This window comes from Musa acuminata, chromosome BXJ3-11 (genome assembly GCF_036884655.1).
Source record: "Musa acuminata AAA Group cultivar baxijiao chromosome BXJ3-11, Cavendish_Baxijiao_AAA, whole genome shotgun sequence".
In the NCBI taxonomy this organism is placed as follows: Eukaryota; Viridiplantae; Streptophyta; class Magnoliopsida; order Zingiberales; family Musaceae; genus Musa; species Musa acuminata.
The window spans coordinates 28,419,814-28,435,148 of NC_088359.1; the positions used below are offsets into that span (position 1 = coordinate 28,419,814).

The following is a 15,335-nucleotide window of genomic DNA, read 5'->3' on the forward strand; positions in this document are numbered from 1 at the left end:
TCACATAAAGAGTTTGATACAAAGTTCAACTCTACCAATTATTTCTACTCCAATCTGTAAAAATGTCGCATAAAGAGTTTGATACAAAGTTCAACTCGATCACAGGGTTTTATGACGTAACGATGAGAACAAGAAAAAAAATGAAATAGTCTTCATGTGAAGTTAAGAAACGAAAAGAAAGATAACAATTCATTTTCATTCTTGAACGAGACCAATGTAAGATAAAAGTGCACACTAAGCAACAGCTTGGGCAAAAGACTGATTTGGGTTGGAAATACAACAAGGAAATATAGGTTTGGATGTCCAGGACAGCATTTGCCATGGCAGTGATGGCAGAGACAAGTTTCACCCCCATGCAGCACCTATTCCCTTGACTACAAATGCAATTGGGACTACATGTGCAGTGATCACTGATCCAGAAGAATACTCAGATGGCATATTCATGTTAAAGTATTTCCGTCAGAATAAAAAGGAAATGCGAACCAGGTAATATGCTAAGGACTGCTACATGATCATTTTAAAGACTTCCTTGAGATGATCAAGGCTGTTCTCCAGAGTGTACATGGATGGGAGTCATATGAGGTTGATGTGAAAATACACATACCATAAGACAACACAAGGATAGAAACTAGGTCTTCTGTCTCCAACTAGTAGTAGTTGATTAGGTTAAAATCCTCTAAACAGCTCAAGTGCCACAAGATCCTTTTGGACTATTTCGGACCAAGTCTTTGTGTGTCTTCCTATCCCCAGACTAACACTTTGAACACAAGTTGAGCTCTCTTACTAATCACTTAAACGTGTTCTCGGGCCATGCCCTGACCACAATGAATGAATACCTTTCTTCTTATCCTCAACTATAGCTAGCTCTGATTTAGTAGGAAACCAAATAATTCAACTCCAAAGAAAAACATGAAACAAGATTGCTGATTCAAGATTATATTTTGATGACTATTGTAGACAAACCAAGAGAGTCAGATTTATATGAACAATTCATGATCTAATTAAAAGAGCTTATAAGAAAGTATCTGGAACTTTATTACAATAAAAAAAAAAGCTACTAGCCATAATCTATATTTCCTCTCCTATGATCACATAAATCGGTGATTCTGTCATTGCAAAATGCAGGCAGAACATTCATCACTGAGAATGCCCCCCTTTTTTCATTCCTAATATAAATATGAATCGTGTACATCTTTCATTAGCACATTACCTTGACACAGCTAGTGGCTTGGGAGGAGAAAGTAACCGAACCTCTGGTGCAGAGCTCGGGAACAGTACGTTAAGCTTGTGCATCAAAACATCTGCCTTTGATGGTATTTCATTCAACAAGAACTGTTGGACAATAGGCTTCTTGAACCACTCCAGGACTGAATCCCCTGGTGCCCTGAGCACGACCTTGCTCACCTCAAATGGTGACTCCACCGATTGAAGCATCTGAGCCACAACCATCTTCAGCGTGGGGCCTGTCACCAACTTGATGCGTCGAGGCACCACACCATAGTACAGCATCCTCTTCCTAAACCTATGCAGTGTATGCACCACGGACACCAGAGCTGCCCCCACAGACAAGTTTCGCACGTCCAAAGACCATGCAATATGCTGGTCAAAGACAATAGCCTTGGGGAACAACTTATTCTCATAGGCTACCTTCCAAACACATCTGGCTCGGTTCATCTGGCCCATTAGCACCAAGTAATTCAAAAGCACATTAACAAAGTATCTTGCGGCACTCTCTTCTATTTCATAATCAATTTCCTGAAAGAACTCCCTCACAAACGATAGCACAGGTTTCTTCCTCTGCTCTGGTCCAGTGAAGAGCCCACACATGAACTCATGAGCCCTGTGCTTTGCCGAACTCATGATGTCCATTATAGCCCGCTCATTCTTCTCGTCCTTGCAGCGGACCAAATGTGCAAGAATTGAAGTGTAGAGTATCAAATCCACTTTTGCAGCTGATCCCACATAGGTCTCGAGCAATGGCTGTGCAGAGTCATAAAGCCCAGCCTTCATGCAAGACTCAAAAAGCTGCCTTATAATGAAGTTGTTGGTCCTGATTCCAGCAGAACCCATGAATCTCAGCCACCTCAAAGCCAGCTCTGTCGACCCACCCTTGATGTATATCATCAGCACATCACTGGCATTAACATCCACAGCAAACCCAACAGCTTTCATCTCAAGGAGAACCTTTGCAGCCAAGTCCAAAAGTTTCTTATTAGCAAGAACGCTCAACAGGGATGTAAAGGTACTCAATCCCGGCCGAAGTCCAGCATTGGTCATCGAATTGTAGAGCCTCATTGCAGGGTCCACCTGTCCAGCAGCAGAGTGCATCTCAATGAGGCAAGCATAAGTGGATGGTGTTGGGAGGAACCCTGACCTCTCCATATCAGCAAAGATGGAGGCAGCCGTCTCAAGCCGCCCCGATCTGGCATGGGACTCGACCATCATCGTATACAAACCAAAATTTGGACGAAAGCCAGCACCTTTCATCTCGTTCCAAAGCTTTAAGCCTGCATCGAGCTTCCCGGCCTTCACCAAAGACTCGATCATGGATACATACATTGTGACCGACGGCCTATATCCGACTGACTGCAGCTCCTGGTACAGCCCCACTGCTGCATCCAGCCGCCCAGCCTTCCCCATGGAATCCACCAGGGCCGCATATATCGGGAGCCCTGGCCTGCCGGAGCCGTCCTTTGCCTTCATCTCTTGGAAGAGACGGAGGGCAGCATCGAGCCGACCAGACTTGGCAAGGGCAGGAACCATCAGATCATAGGTGGAGGCATCGAGCGAGCAACCGCTACTCGCCATGGACTCGTAGATCTCGAAGGCCTTAAAGGGCAAGCCTTTGCATAGGAAGAGGGTGATGAGAGAATTGTAAGTCTGGGTGTTGAATTCCCTGAATCCGGCGTCTCGTAGTTTCTTGAAACAGGAAAAGGAGATCTCCAGCTTCGAAGCCTGGCACAGATACTGGACCACGAGATTGAGGGAAGAGGAGAAAGATGTCGAAGAGGGCTCGGCATCGTCAAAGGTGGCAGCTTTGAGGATGTCATCGAAGAGGGACTGGATGGCATCGAAGTCAGCCGCAGCGAAGAGACGATCGAGGAGGAGGGCATAGGTGGAGTCGGACGGGGCGAACCAGGGTTGGCGGCGGGCCCAGCGGAAGAGGGAGAGGGCCGGCTGAGGGTCAGCGGCCGGGAGGGCGGCGAGGGCGACAGAGAGGAGGGAAGGGTCTGGGGGGAAAGGGAGACGATCGAGGTGGGCGTCAAGGTCGGGGCCCCAGCGCCAGCGGCGAGCGAGCTCGACTAGCTTAGAGGCAGCGGCGGAACGGGGGATGGGGCGGAGAAGGCCGCCGTCAAGGACGTGGGCGTCTCGGCCGGGCTCGGCGGGGCGGAGGCCGCGGCCGGAGCAAATGACATCGCCCGACTCGTCCAGGTAGACGATCTCGTCCGTCCATTCGGCGGGCTCCGACGACGGAAGCGGGCCTTGGGATTGGGAAGAGGAAGGGGAGGAGAGGCAGCGAAGGGTAGGGTTTAGGGTTTTAGGGTGGCGGAGAAAGAGAGGTAGAGGCTGAGAGAGGTTGAGGCTGCGGAGACGGAGAAGCATAGTGAGATTGATCGAGCGACGGGAACAGAGCAACAACGGCCGGAATTAACCTCGTGTCAGTAGGGTTTAGTGGAGCCCACCACCTTACGTTGGAGCCCACGAATGTTGTGGGACCGGCTCTCTCTCTCTCTCTCTCTCTCTCTCTCTCTTATCCCTTCGATAATCCAATACATCAAAAGCTTAGGCAGCGCCGACGAACTGGCAAAGAGCTACTCCAGCACACTGTGGTCAGCAAGTGAGTTCGGTTCCGACCCAGTAATGCTTCGCATGCAGCTCCTCCCCGCTCGCCTCATAAAACCCAGAGCCATCCCCTCTCGTCCTGCATCCTCCGCACTCCTCTCCTCTTCCTCGCCCGCCGCCGGCGCTACCACCACCTTAGAAGATGTCGCCGCCAACCGTAAAGGTCATCCCCTTCTCTCACTGCGGCTACTATTTCCGCTTCTTGATCTCGCTTTCTTTCGAGCTCCAGCTGTTTGATGATTTGCTCGACTAAAATCACTTCCTTTCATAAATTGAATATGTCGTCCTATTTGATGTGAAGAATTCGAACACGTGTCCTGTTCGATGTTATGTTCCAGTGGGACTGAGGTGGTCTTTCTCACTGCCTCATCGTCACCTCTGTTTGCACCTTAAGCTACTGATGGCTGTTACAAGGTGGAAGTTCTGCAGTAGAAAGGATCATGCTTATTGGTAATTGCTTACGAAGTTGTGTGATTTATCAGGTTTGGCGAAAGTTGTCTTAAAGAAAGGGAAGACACAAGTCTTTAAGAATGGAAATCCCATGGTTTACAGCGGTGCAGTTGACAGAATCATTGGTAGGCCTCCTCCTAAGACAGGCGATGCTGTTCTGGTGGCAGATGGATCAGAGAGGGCAATAGGGTGGGGTATGTACAATTCGGTGTCAATGTTCTGTGTCAGACTAATGCAATTAGAAGAAGAGGCGGCAAGGTAACTATGTTGCCCCGCACAAACAATGCTTGCTTTGTCAGCAGGGAGGTCTCTGCACTCCAGCCTCCTGTCAGCTTAATGCACCAGCATTTTCTTTTCTTGATGAACTCACAGGGATCCAAGCTATGCACTGAACATGGAGAAGCTGCTTGAAGCAAGACTTGATGCTGCTGTAGATTTACGTCAGAGCATGGGACTTCCTTCGGATGACACAAATGTATATCGTCTAGTGAACAGTGAGGGGGATAGGTAGGAAATCCATATTGTAGCTTCTAAAGCTTTCCGTCAATGCAGCAGAATATAGCATGCTTTCGGCTCTGTTCTTCATCTATTGACATTTTCAACCGATAAAACTATTAGAACTATATAAGTTGCAACACGGGATACATTGACTTAATTTGTGTTTGATATATTCAGAATCTTGATTTCTATGCTTCTTTCATTTACTTTTTCTAGTTATATTTATCTATTTCTTCATAATGATGCTTTAAGTGTTTGTGGAGGGCTGTCCAACTTGGCTTTTTCATGATCACTAGATAGATGAATGCAGGTTGTCAGGTTTAATTGTGGACGTTTTTGGCGATGTTGCAGTAATAGCCTCATCTGCTGCATGGATCGAGAAATATAAACAGGAAATTGAGTTCCTTGTTGGCAGAGTCAGAAATGTAAACCATATAAAGTGGAGACCTTCAATTGATATTCTGAAAGAAGAAGGACTTGAAATATCAGATCAAGGAGACCCTGGCTCTTCTTCATGCCCTGGAAGAGTAAAGGTATAACATCAAGCTCTCAATTTGCTGCTTGTTTTTGAGGATCCAGTTTTGATAAATTTTGTCATAATTTCTGAAAATAATGTATGGACAGTAATGAAATTGGAAATAAATGTATTTCTTGTTTTTTAAATATCATTCTTTGACAATATATATAGCTTTGTTACAGAATGACAGTTTCATTTGTGCTGGTTTTACTTTTTTAACCGCTGTTGTCTCAAACTGTTTAATTGTCCTGTAGGAATATAGCTAACCCTTCCTTTAGGGGTTGATGCTTTATCCTCAGACCAAGCAGCACTACTTCAATATTCTCAATCATTTAGTTGTAGTGAGTTACCACATATTTCCAGACATAATGATTGCAGGAGATATTTTTGGTGTCCCATTTTATATGTTTAGCTCATGCATTGTCACTCCTGTTAACTAAGGAAAAATTATCTGGTCTATGATTTGTAAATTTGCCCTGTATATAAAGTCTTGATGAAGTTCCATTTCTTTCTAAGTCTAAAATTTGATTTCTAAGAGATTTACAGTGTCATCATTTTTTTTAAGAATTATTCTACTTGATATTATCCTGTGCAGTTATTTAAAAGTAGGCATTTATAAGAATTTGCACATATGTGATTGAGCACATCATCTGAAATCTGCTACTTGAATAACTTCATTAGTTATGATGTTTCTCATTCATGTTTTTTGTGTTAAGTATGTTTGTCTTGACTTTTCTCCCAGTACAGCCTAATACTTGTCATTGACCTTAATTTTGTTAGTTTACCACTTCAAACACGCGTTTACATTAAAGATTTGCAGCTTGTGCTTGCAGGTCATGGAGAATGGCATATGTTACTTAATCTCACTAGAGGGACAGAAAACAGGGTTCTATGCAGATCAGCGTGAAAGTCGTCAACTGATTTCATCTATTTCAAGAGATCGGAGAGTCCTTGATGTTTGCTGTTATAGTGGTGGTTTCGCATTGAATGCTTCATTTGGTGGTGCAAAGGATGTCATTGGTAAAATACTGTAAGCCCATAAACTTAATTGTGAATACATATTGTTTGAAAGATGCTAAGCATACTTGTACCATCTTAATTCTAGATGGATTAATTGACTTATACGAGTCTTTGTATCAATTAGTATTCATTTGTTGGTATGTAATGCCACATGTTACTGCTAAAATTGCTTCTTAAATAAAAGATAAGTTTAACTATATTAATCTGCTTGTTTTCAGGAATTGATTCATCATCACCTGCCTTGGAACTTGCAAAAGAGAACATCCAACTCAACAAATTGGATCCAGGAAGGATCTCATTTTTAAGAGAAGATGCAACAGAGTTCATGAAAGGTGCTGCTGCCAGAAATGAATCATGGGATGTGGTAATTTTGGACCCTCCAAAATTAGCACCTCGAAGAAAGGTAATCTGAAATCTGTTGCTTGTTAATTTGCATGCAAGGAGGTAATTTCTGATAGTTCTAACTATGTGTACATCTGACCTGAACTTATAAGTGCCGATAAATGAGTTATCTAGCCATGGTACTTCATTGCAATTTAATCTTTCCATCTTACCAACATAGTGAAGAAGTGAAGTTATTTTGAAGTCACAAAACAAACCTTGAGGTTTAACTTTTGTTTGACTTCATTAAGAAAAATCTAGTAAAATTCTTGAGAAAATGAGTGACAGACTATCACATCCCTTTGCAGTGAGATGGAGTAAATTCTCTTAGCAGATATTATATAATTGATGGAACATCGCTTCATGTAGCCAGCAAGCCTCCTATACAGCCAATGCGCATGCATAGCTAGTGTGTTAAATTAGTAGCATTGGCTCATCTAGTCTGCATTTATGTGCATATTCACCTAATTCGAAGTTCTTGCAGGCAAAGCCTGCTTACTTGGCTTATATTTCGAATTAAATTACTTGAATTTTAGAACTTACTTTCTTTTCTCTTAGATATATATCTTGTATGGTTCCTAACAAAGTGTGTGAGCCCTGAAAAGTATCTACCAGTGTAACATATTTGACTGACATTTTCTTGACATTTAATATGATATGACGATCGGTTTTCTTATATTTCTTTTATCACTCATGCTCTCCCCTCTTTTTCTTCTAAAAGTTGAGTTCCTTGTAGGTGCTACAAAGTGCATCTGGCATGTACAGAAATTTGAACTCATTGGCCATGCAAATCACAAAGAGAGGTGGTCTACTAATGACATGTTCATGTTCTGGAGCTATGACACAGAGTGGGTTGTTCCTGCGTGTTCTTCAGGCAAGTTACATCTTCAAGTATCATGCTTTTTCACATTACAAACATGATGGGAACATTCACCATTCACATGAGAGTCGATACAAGTGAATTTTGGTGCTTCATGATCAGGTTAATTACCACTAAGCTTTTCAATGTCAAGTTCCATTTACTTTAAACCATCTGGTAAAAACAACAGTCAGAAGCTGCTTCGTTCACCAAGTAAGCCATAACTATGATATAGAGGGTCTTAGATAACAAGTGAACCAATGATGTATAATTTGTTTGCACAACTAGAATTTGATTCATCCATGCAATCGATGAATCTTTTGTTCTGTTCAGGGTGCTGCATCGATGGCAGGGAGAAGAATCACAGTCTTGCGTCAAGCTGGCGTCGCGTGCGACCATCCAATCGACCCCTCCTACCCAGAGGGTGCCTACCTCACCAACTTCTTGCTCCGCGTCCTCTGAGAAGACGGCAGAACGTTGATACGACGGTGACCGGTGACAGTTCTTCGTGGACGAGTTCTTCCTGCATCAACTTCTCCACCATGGTAGACGGAGCACATCGTACATCTTGCATTACACAGGTGCCATGCCATCACCATTTGCAGCACAACAAGATCATTTACGGAGTGAAGGAAAAACTAGTCAGAGACTGTGGATTTCACTGTAACTCTTCTGATCATTATATTAATCATCATCATCCTTATTTGTTTGCTGTAGTAACGAGCAAATCCATTTTTCTTTGTTGGGAAGGATGGCAAACTTATGTATAAGGTCGCGAGTCTCAGTTTGAATAGGCTCATTGTATGCGAATAAAAAATATAGTTTTTTTTTATGTTCATAAAATTTTAAATATTGTAATTTAATTAATACTCATAATAAGTACGAATTTTATAATCTAATCTGATGAGATAATCGATTCATTAATTTTAAGTCTAATTAATAATAATAATAATATGTCAAACTAATTTGCATAAATTCATTCATAGTCATGTCAACGAAGCCAACGGCAAGGAAAAGCCCCGCAGAGAAGCTTAAATGCATCCGTTCGTAGTATTTGATTTGGCCTCCCCATCCATCACCACATCGAGCTCGAACTTTATCCTTCCCCAACTTCTGTGCCGCCCATCGATGGAATCCCCCGCCCTCCTCCTCTCCCCTCCCGCCGCGAATCCGAACCACCCACCGTCTTCTTTCGCCCCCTATCGCGTGCTTTGGCCGCCTCGCCGTAACCTCCGCCCCCTCGGCTGCAGCCTCTCCACCTCCAGCGGCCGCGCCACGAGGAGGCCGCCGCTCGGCTCCCCGAGGGTCGTCTCCGAGATGGCGTCTTCTACCGGCGGCGAGAGCTACACGACCCTGTTGGAGTACGTTGGGAAAGGAGGCGCCGATGTCGGGGACGACCTGGTGGTCCTGTTATGCCACCTCCAGTACGCCTGCAAGCGGATCGCCGCCTTGGTAGCGTCGCCCTTCAATGCCGAGCTCGGCCGCGACGGCGGAGGAGGTGTCCCGTCGTCATCGTCTTCTTCCAAGAGGGACGCGCCCAAGCCGCTCGACATCGTTTCGGTACCTCCCACTCCTCCTCCATTTCTATCAATTCGATTTGGTTTCCAAGATTCAATTTTTATTGGGAAAGTTCTCAAGAAACTTGATCTTTCAATCTCCTAAAACATGTTTTGGGAAACAAGTTTTATTTTGGATTATATTGCCAAGAGAATAGCTTTAGACTTACGCAATGCTCGCTGTCTTCAGAAACAAAGCATCTTTGAAGATAAAAAAATTGATGTTTCTTGAAACAAACAATGTTCAATTTTGTTAAACAATTGGATGTTTCCTCCAAGATTGAAGCGTAGACAAGTGTAGCTGGGAAGTGCAAGATTGAAGTCTGTATACAGTTTCCTAAGGGGACTGTCATGTCTTTCTCCTGTACAAGTTTCTCTGTGCCACTTCTCTTTTGATTTCAGAATTCACAGAACATGTAGTTAGTGAATGAAACATAAGTTATATATCACAGAATCTATTACCCCTTGGACAAAGAACATGTAGTTTCCTAAGTGAATGAAACATAAGTTTTATTCTCATAGCATATTTGAATCAGTAAAGAACTATTACCCCTTGGACAAGAAGGTAACTAAATCAACTGATGAAAACTTTGTTTTTAGCATCCATACTTCTCTGGAGTTGAGATCATTATTTAGTGACTCTGTTCTTCTCTATACCATGACAAGTTGACAAATTTCCTTCATTGTCTTGGTCTCAACATCTAATGTTGTTTATCTTGAGTCCTTGCTTGAATTCCAGAAGAGTCACTTGAAAAGTGCCAGTGGATGGGTGTATAAAAGGTTGTACTAGATAAATGTGGGGAATGTGTGTGTTCTACAAATAGTTAACAAATTTGCATTATTTTCTACATAACAACCCCTGTGAAGTGATGGGTTTGTGATCTTATTTTTATGGTAACTAGTTATTGATATACTTCATTATTTTGATATAGTTGTTAATTTTGACAAATGATGGTGTGTAATTCATTTATAGATGTAACTTTTTGGCTGTGTTAGGGTTTGTGGTTAATGGGTTGAAGCATCCCAACTTAAAATCAAGTGACAAATGAAACTGGATAATTCCTTGTTCTGTTTAGTTTATGACCTAATTAACTACATGGAATATCTTGGTTAAGTCTATTTGAAGGAAGGATACTGAAAAATTGCACCTCTTGGTGGGTTATTTTAGCGGTGGCTATCTGGCTATCTAGTAGAAATAGTTTTGGCCAAATGAGTTTTATGTAAAGGTTAAAGGTAGGACGCAGGGAAGGAAATTGATGGGCATTGGTACTACAAGAATAGAGTCAATTAGAATACCATTAATTGAAGTTTAAGTATTTATAATTAGAATAATTCCTCAGGCTAGTAATGAAGAAGATGAATTAAGGGCTCTACAAAAGTTTTGCAAGTCTTTCGAAACTCATGCTGACAAGCTAAGAAAACCCTAGTCTTTTTAAAATGTTTTGCTTGCTAGGTAGGTTTGTTATGACAAACATAATTTGCATTTAACCTTGTTTAGAACAACACAAATAATAGAGAATTCAAAAATGCTTCCTTGGTTTCCCAGATTTGAACTATCAGCTATATCTAAATGACTGGTTCAATCTTTTCCAACATCTTACAGGATATTTCATCAGGCTGTATCTACCTTAAAGCTTGCTTTCTTTCTTTTGCAGAATGACATAATATTGGCCTCGCTTAGAAAATCTGGAAAAGTCGCAGTTATGGCATCGGAGGAAGATGATGTTCCAGTTTGGATAACCGATCACAGCCCATTCGTCGTCGTTGTCGATCCTTTAGATGGTTCTCGCAATATCGATGTGTCCATCCCAACTGGAACCATATTTGGAGTATACAATAGACTTGCTGAGTTAGACCATCTTCCCATAGAGGAGAAGGCACAGCTCAATTCTCTGCAGAGTGGAAAACGGCTTGTAGCTGCCGGTTACATCTTGTACTCATCCGCCACAATCTTTTGCATCAGCTTTGGTTCTGGCACGCATGCTTTCATGTTGGATCACTCAACCGGAGAGTTTGTTCTTACGCATCCATCAATTCAAGTTCCTCGCAGGGGTAAGATTCTTTCTGTTTAATAGCTTAGAAAACTTTAGCCAAAGTGTCAACATGCTCAACCTTGTTTGCTTTGTTACTTACTATTATTTGTGTTACGATTTGAGAGAGGAAAACCCAAAACATTTTCATCTTTAACCTTCCACTCTTTCCATCTTTCTCTTTTTTGAGTTCAAGTTATAGATTTGACTAGGATTAATATGGTTTAATGATTTGAAGCATTTATTGTTTTCATGACTGGCTTAATGCCTAAAAGCCAGTAGTAAAGATGGAAAACAAGTTTCATTTTTCACATCCACTCTATTCCATTTTTGCTGGTTGAGACCAAACAAAAGCAATCAATATCTTCCCGGATGTGCAAATTAAGAATCCAGATCATATCTTGGGTTGTGTTTGTTCTCTCTATTTCATATCTGTACAAAGGACGATAGCTTCGGCACTTCAGAATTTTTTTATTCTCAACACTCTGTTAACATCAACTTAAAAATTGTTAGTTTCTTTTGATAAAAAATTTGCTCCTTGACTCTAACAGTTCGGCATGTTAATGTCAGGGCAGATATACTCTGTGAATGATGCACGTTACTTCGACTGGCCTGATGGATTAAGGAGATACATCGACACAGTTCGACAAGGGAAGGGGCAGTTCCCCAAAAAGTACTCGGCTCGCTATGTCTGCTCACTGGTTGCTGATTTCCATCGCACGCTCATATACGGTGGTGTGGTGATGAACCCAAGAGATCATCTTCGCCTGGTTTACGAAGCCAACCCTCTTAGTTTCCTCATTGAACATGCTGGTGGTAGAGGCTCCGATGGCAAAACCAGGATCCTATCGATTCAGCCAGTTGAGCTGCATCAAAGGCTTCCACTCTTCCTGGGGAGCGTGGAGGATATGCATGAGTTAGAAAGCTATGACAGCATTCAGCAGAAGATTAATCCCGGGTATGATGTCTGATGCTGATAGCTCATCGATATCGCTTTGTGTTTTCGGTATATTCACTGAAGGTTTTTTGTAAATGTTGTACACATGTGAATTTGCAGTATGCAAATGAGTATCTCCTCGATGTTCTACGTTTTGCAGAACCTAACTCTATTGGCAATTCCTGCATTCTTTTATCGTTGTCTTGTCCCCAATTATCTGATAATTAATTGAATATTTTACCCAAAAAATCTCTTACCATTGATTTTTTACGGAATGGCACCTTCGATACGAGGCATCCCTTTTTTTCACTTGTATAAAAATGTTTTTAATTATTCACTATAACATGATCACATTTGTTATTCAAAAATAATAATTTTGATATTAATTATCATAAAATTTTTAAAAATAAAAAAATCAATACAAATTATATTAGAATCATGGCATATTAATTCTGTGAAATTTTGAGTTGATTTAGTGAAAATTGATCGAGTTACTCAGCTAAATTATATTTCATCAAAGAACTTATTCAAAAAGTTTATTAATTTTGATAATTAATATTATTAATTCTCATAGAATTAAAAAAATATTAATAATCTTAAAATCATATCCTATAAATATTTTATTTTTATTAGCAAATTATACTTAAGATTGAACTAAGCTACATTCAAATCAAAGTACCCATAAAAAAAAATCTCGATTTTGATAATTAATTAACATAAAATTTTATAAAGAATAATCAAAACAATGCAAATCATCTATTGTTTTGATGGAAGTTTGAGCTGATTTATTGGAAGCTCACCAAGTTATATTCGATCAAACAATGTATTAAAAAAAATTAATTTTGATAAAAATTTTAAAAATAAAAAAATAATTCTAATCACCTTAAAATCTAGTGGTCTTATAGATGTTTAGGTTGGTTTAGTAGAAGCCGAAATAAATTACACTCGTTAATTGTATTAGTTTAAAAAAATAAATTTTAATAATGAATTATTATAATTTTTTTTTTAAAAAAAAATAAAAACATTAATCATCTAATAATCATGTTCTAATTATAAAACTATCCAATTGCATTTGAAATCAAACTAAGCTATACTCGACTTACACAGAATTTATATTGGATTTGGTTAATAAAATATTTATCATTTAAAAAAAGCTCTCACATAAAAACTAATACTTTTTAAAGCAAAATACCCAAATATAATTCTAATTTATCGCTCCCGTTATATGCACCTCTTACAAATATTCCCCCACGCGATTCGGGTGTGAGCATTCAAGCACGTAAGATAGAAGGACACCTGCCCGCCATGGAGCTTCGGCATGCATGCAACGTGTCGCCGAACTCGTCGTCTTCCCGTCACCACCACCCCGCCCTTCCTCGCACGAGAGTTCGTCCATGGATTCTGCTATAAAACGAACGAGTTTTGGGTTGCGAAAGCAGTTCTCCTTTACCTGGGAAGCTTGTTGGAGACGATTCAGGTGTAGGAAATCTTATGGTAGCCATGTTCGTAGGAGGACGCACCGGAATGTGCAGCAACATGTTGGAAGCCATCCCCAACCCTTCCCTTCCTGCCCGCCCCACATCGCTTAGACCAACCAGTTTCTGCTTCCAATCCGCCCGCGGATCCTCTCAGGTATATTTCGATCCTTTTTCCTGTAACATCTATGTAGCCTAAGCTCGTATGAAATGTATCCGCAGGCTTTTAAGAGAGCGGGGGATTACGGCGGTGTGGTGGATAGAAATGCTATCAAAGCGAAGGAGTACGTGGAGAAGGTCGAGGCGATGGGAGACAGGACCAAGGAAGCAGCGAGCTCGATGACCGAGGCGGCAAAGGAGAAGGTGAAAGAGAAGGCCGACTCGGTGGCAGCGAGGGTGGAGTCCGCAGATGCTGCACGCGAGAACGCGAAGGAAGGCGTGACCAAAGCCAAGGACGAGACCAAGTCTATTGTAGATAAGGCAAAGGACAAGACGGAGGAGGCAGCGGCGGCGGTGGGGGAGAAGGCGAAGCAGACGATGCAGTACGCATGGGAGGCAGCGAAGGAGACGACGCAGAAGATCAAGGAGACTGTGGTGGGGAAGGACGTGTGAGGAGGCACGAGAGACAGAGAGATCATTCATCGAGTTTGTGTCTTTTCACTTGAAATTATCACAATAATAAAATCTCATCATGCTTCGTTCCTTATTGTCGGAGAAGATTATTCATTGTTTCTATTAGAGATGTATTTATGAGTCGTATTATGCACCATATGGATTTCAGATTTTTTTATTATATTATTTTTTTATTTTTAAATATTTTTTATTTAAAAATATTTTTATCAGACTATTGATAACGTCGTCCCATAGGCGTATGGGAATCAAGAGCTCATAAGTCCGTTAGGTCTACCTTATCTTTAGAGGTATCTTGTAGAGTTCAAAATGATAAAATCATATGGATACGTTTATCGTTCAAAGTAAATAATTTCTCGCGAGCCCACGAGCCATACTAATAATCATCCAACTAGATGATCACTTATCAACTATATTTTTTTTTATCAAAGATTTTGACATTTTATTATTGATGTTGAGTTATTAATGTAAATTAGATTATCAACTAAATAAAATCATATTATCATTTATAAAATTCTTAGAGGTGTCTTTTGGAGTTCAAAAGGATAAAACCATGTGGGTATGCAATCGTTCAAAGTAGATAATTTCTTGTAAGCCTACGAGCCGCACTAATAATCACCCGACCAAATGATCCCTTATCAACTATATATTTTTTTTATCAAGGATTTTGACATATTATTGTTGATATCGAGTTATTAATGTAAATTAAATTATTAACTAAATAAAATCATATTATCATTTATGAAATCCTTTGAGGTATCTTTTGGAGCTCACATGTTCTAAAAAGATAAAATCATGTTAGTACGCCCATTGTTCAAAGTAAATAATTTCTCGCGAGCCTACGAGTCGCACTAATGGTCACCCAACCAAATGATCCCCTATCAACTATATATATTTTTTTTTATCAAGCGTTTTGACACATTATTGTTGATGCTAAGTTATTGATGTAAATTAGATTATCAACTAAACAAAACCATATTATCATTTATGAAATTGTTAGAAGGTGTCTTTTAGAGTTTACATGTTCTAAAAGGATAAAACCATGTGGGTACGCACATCGTTCACAATTTCTCGTGAGCCTACGGGCCGCACTAATGGTCACCCAACCAAATGATCCATTATCAATTATATATATTTTT

At 40.7% G+C, this 15,335-nt stretch overlaps 4 protein-coding genes across 4 annotated transcripts; 3 read left to right on the forward strand and 1 right to left on the reverse strand.

The window, feature by feature from the left end:
• Positions 1 to 924: 924 nt before the first annotated feature.
• LOC135653430 (pentatricopeptide repeat-containing protein At1g79490, mitochondrial-like) lies at positions 925 to 3,731 on the reverse strand. The gene has a single exon (XM_065175398.1). It carries the CDS (start codon positions 3,601 to 3,603, stop codon positions 1,207 to 1,209), a length of 2,397 nt encoding a protein of 798 aa, XP_065031470.1. The 5' UTR covers positions 3,604 to 3,731; the 3' UTR covers positions 925 to 1,206.
• LOC103971773 (uncharacterized) lies at positions 3,706 to 8,338 on the forward strand. The gene is made up of 8 exons (XM_009385887.3): positions 3,706 to 4,006; positions 4,326 to 4,551; positions 4,666 to 4,800; positions 5,102 to 5,324; positions 6,142 to 6,328; positions 6,547 to 6,731; positions 7,446 to 7,583; positions 7,902 to 8,338. The coding sequence occupies exons 1-8, from the start codon at positions 3,706 to 3,708 to the stop codon at positions 8,028 to 8,030; spliced, it is 1,524 nt and encodes a 507-aa protein (XP_009384162.2). The 3' UTR covers positions 8,031 to 8,338.
• Positions 8,339 to 8,587: 249 nt separating this feature from the next.
• Positions 8,588 to 12,241, forward strand: LOC135652415 (fructose-1,6-bisphosphatase, chloroplastic-like). Its single transcript, XM_065173319.1, has 3 exons — positions 8,588 to 9,128; positions 10,780 to 11,176; positions 11,725 to 12,241. Exons 1-3 carry the CDS (start codon positions 8,604 to 8,606, stop codon positions 12,123 to 12,125), a joined length of 1,323 nt encoding a protein of 440 aa, XP_065029391.1. The 5' UTR covers positions 8,588 to 8,603; the 3' UTR covers positions 12,126 to 12,241.
• Positions 12,242 to 13,546: 1,305 nt separating this feature from the next.
• LOC103972560 (uncharacterized protein ECU03_1610-like) lies at positions 13,547 to 14,212 on the forward strand. The gene is made up of 2 exons (XM_009386916.2): positions 13,547 to 13,723; positions 13,789 to 14,212. The coding sequence occupies exons 1-2, from the start codon at positions 13,583 to 13,585 to the stop codon at positions 14,176 to 14,178; spliced, it is 531 nt and encodes a 176-aa protein (XP_009385191.2). The 5' UTR covers positions 13,547 to 13,582; the 3' UTR covers positions 14,179 to 14,212.
• The last annotated feature ends 1,123 nt before the right edge of the window (positions 14,213 to 15,335 follow it).

What these genes read in the sequence shown, in the direction of transcription:
- LOC135653430 (XM_065175398.1), bottom strand. Translation starts at nt 3,603, where the DNA reads ATGCTTCTCCGTCTCCGCAGCCTCAACCTCTCTCAGCCTCTACCTCTC.
- LOC103971773 (XM_009385887.3), top strand. Translation starts at nt 3,706, where the DNA reads ATGTTGTGGGACCGGCTCTCTCTCTCTCTCTCTCTCTCTCTCTCTCTT. An exon ending in TTAGAAGAAGAGGCGGCAAG is followed by an intron (nt 4,552 to 4,665) that starts GTAACTATGTTG and finishes ATGAACTCACAG; the next exon opens with GGATCCAAGCTATGCACTGA. An exon ending in TGTTCCTGCGTGTTCTTCAG is followed by an intron (nt 7,584 to 7,901) that starts GCAAGTTACATC and finishes TGTTCTGTTCAG; the next exon opens with GGTGCTGCATCGATGGCAGG.
- LOC135652415 (XM_065173319.1), top strand. Translation starts at nt 8,604, where the DNA reads ATGCATCCGTTCGTAGTATTTGATTTGGCCTCCCCATCCATCACCACA. An exon ending in AGCCGCTCGACATCGTTTCG is followed by an intron (nt 9,129 to 10,779) that starts GTACCTCCCACT and finishes TTTCTTTTGCAG; the next exon opens with AATGACATAATATTGGCCTC. An exon ending in AATTCAAGTTCCTCGCAGGG is followed by an intron (nt 11,177 to 11,724) that starts GTAAGATTCTTT and finishes TGTTAATGTCAG; the next exon opens with GGCAGATATACTCTGTGAAT.
- LOC103972560 (XM_009386916.2), top strand. Translation starts at nt 13,583, where the DNA reads ATGGTAGCCATGTTCGTAGGAGGACGCACCGGAATGTGCAGCAACATG. An exon ending in CCGCCCGCGGATCCTCTCAG is followed by an intron (nt 13,724 to 13,788) that starts GTATATTTCGAT and finishes ATGTATCCGCAG; the next exon opens with GCTTTTAAGAGAGCGGGGGA.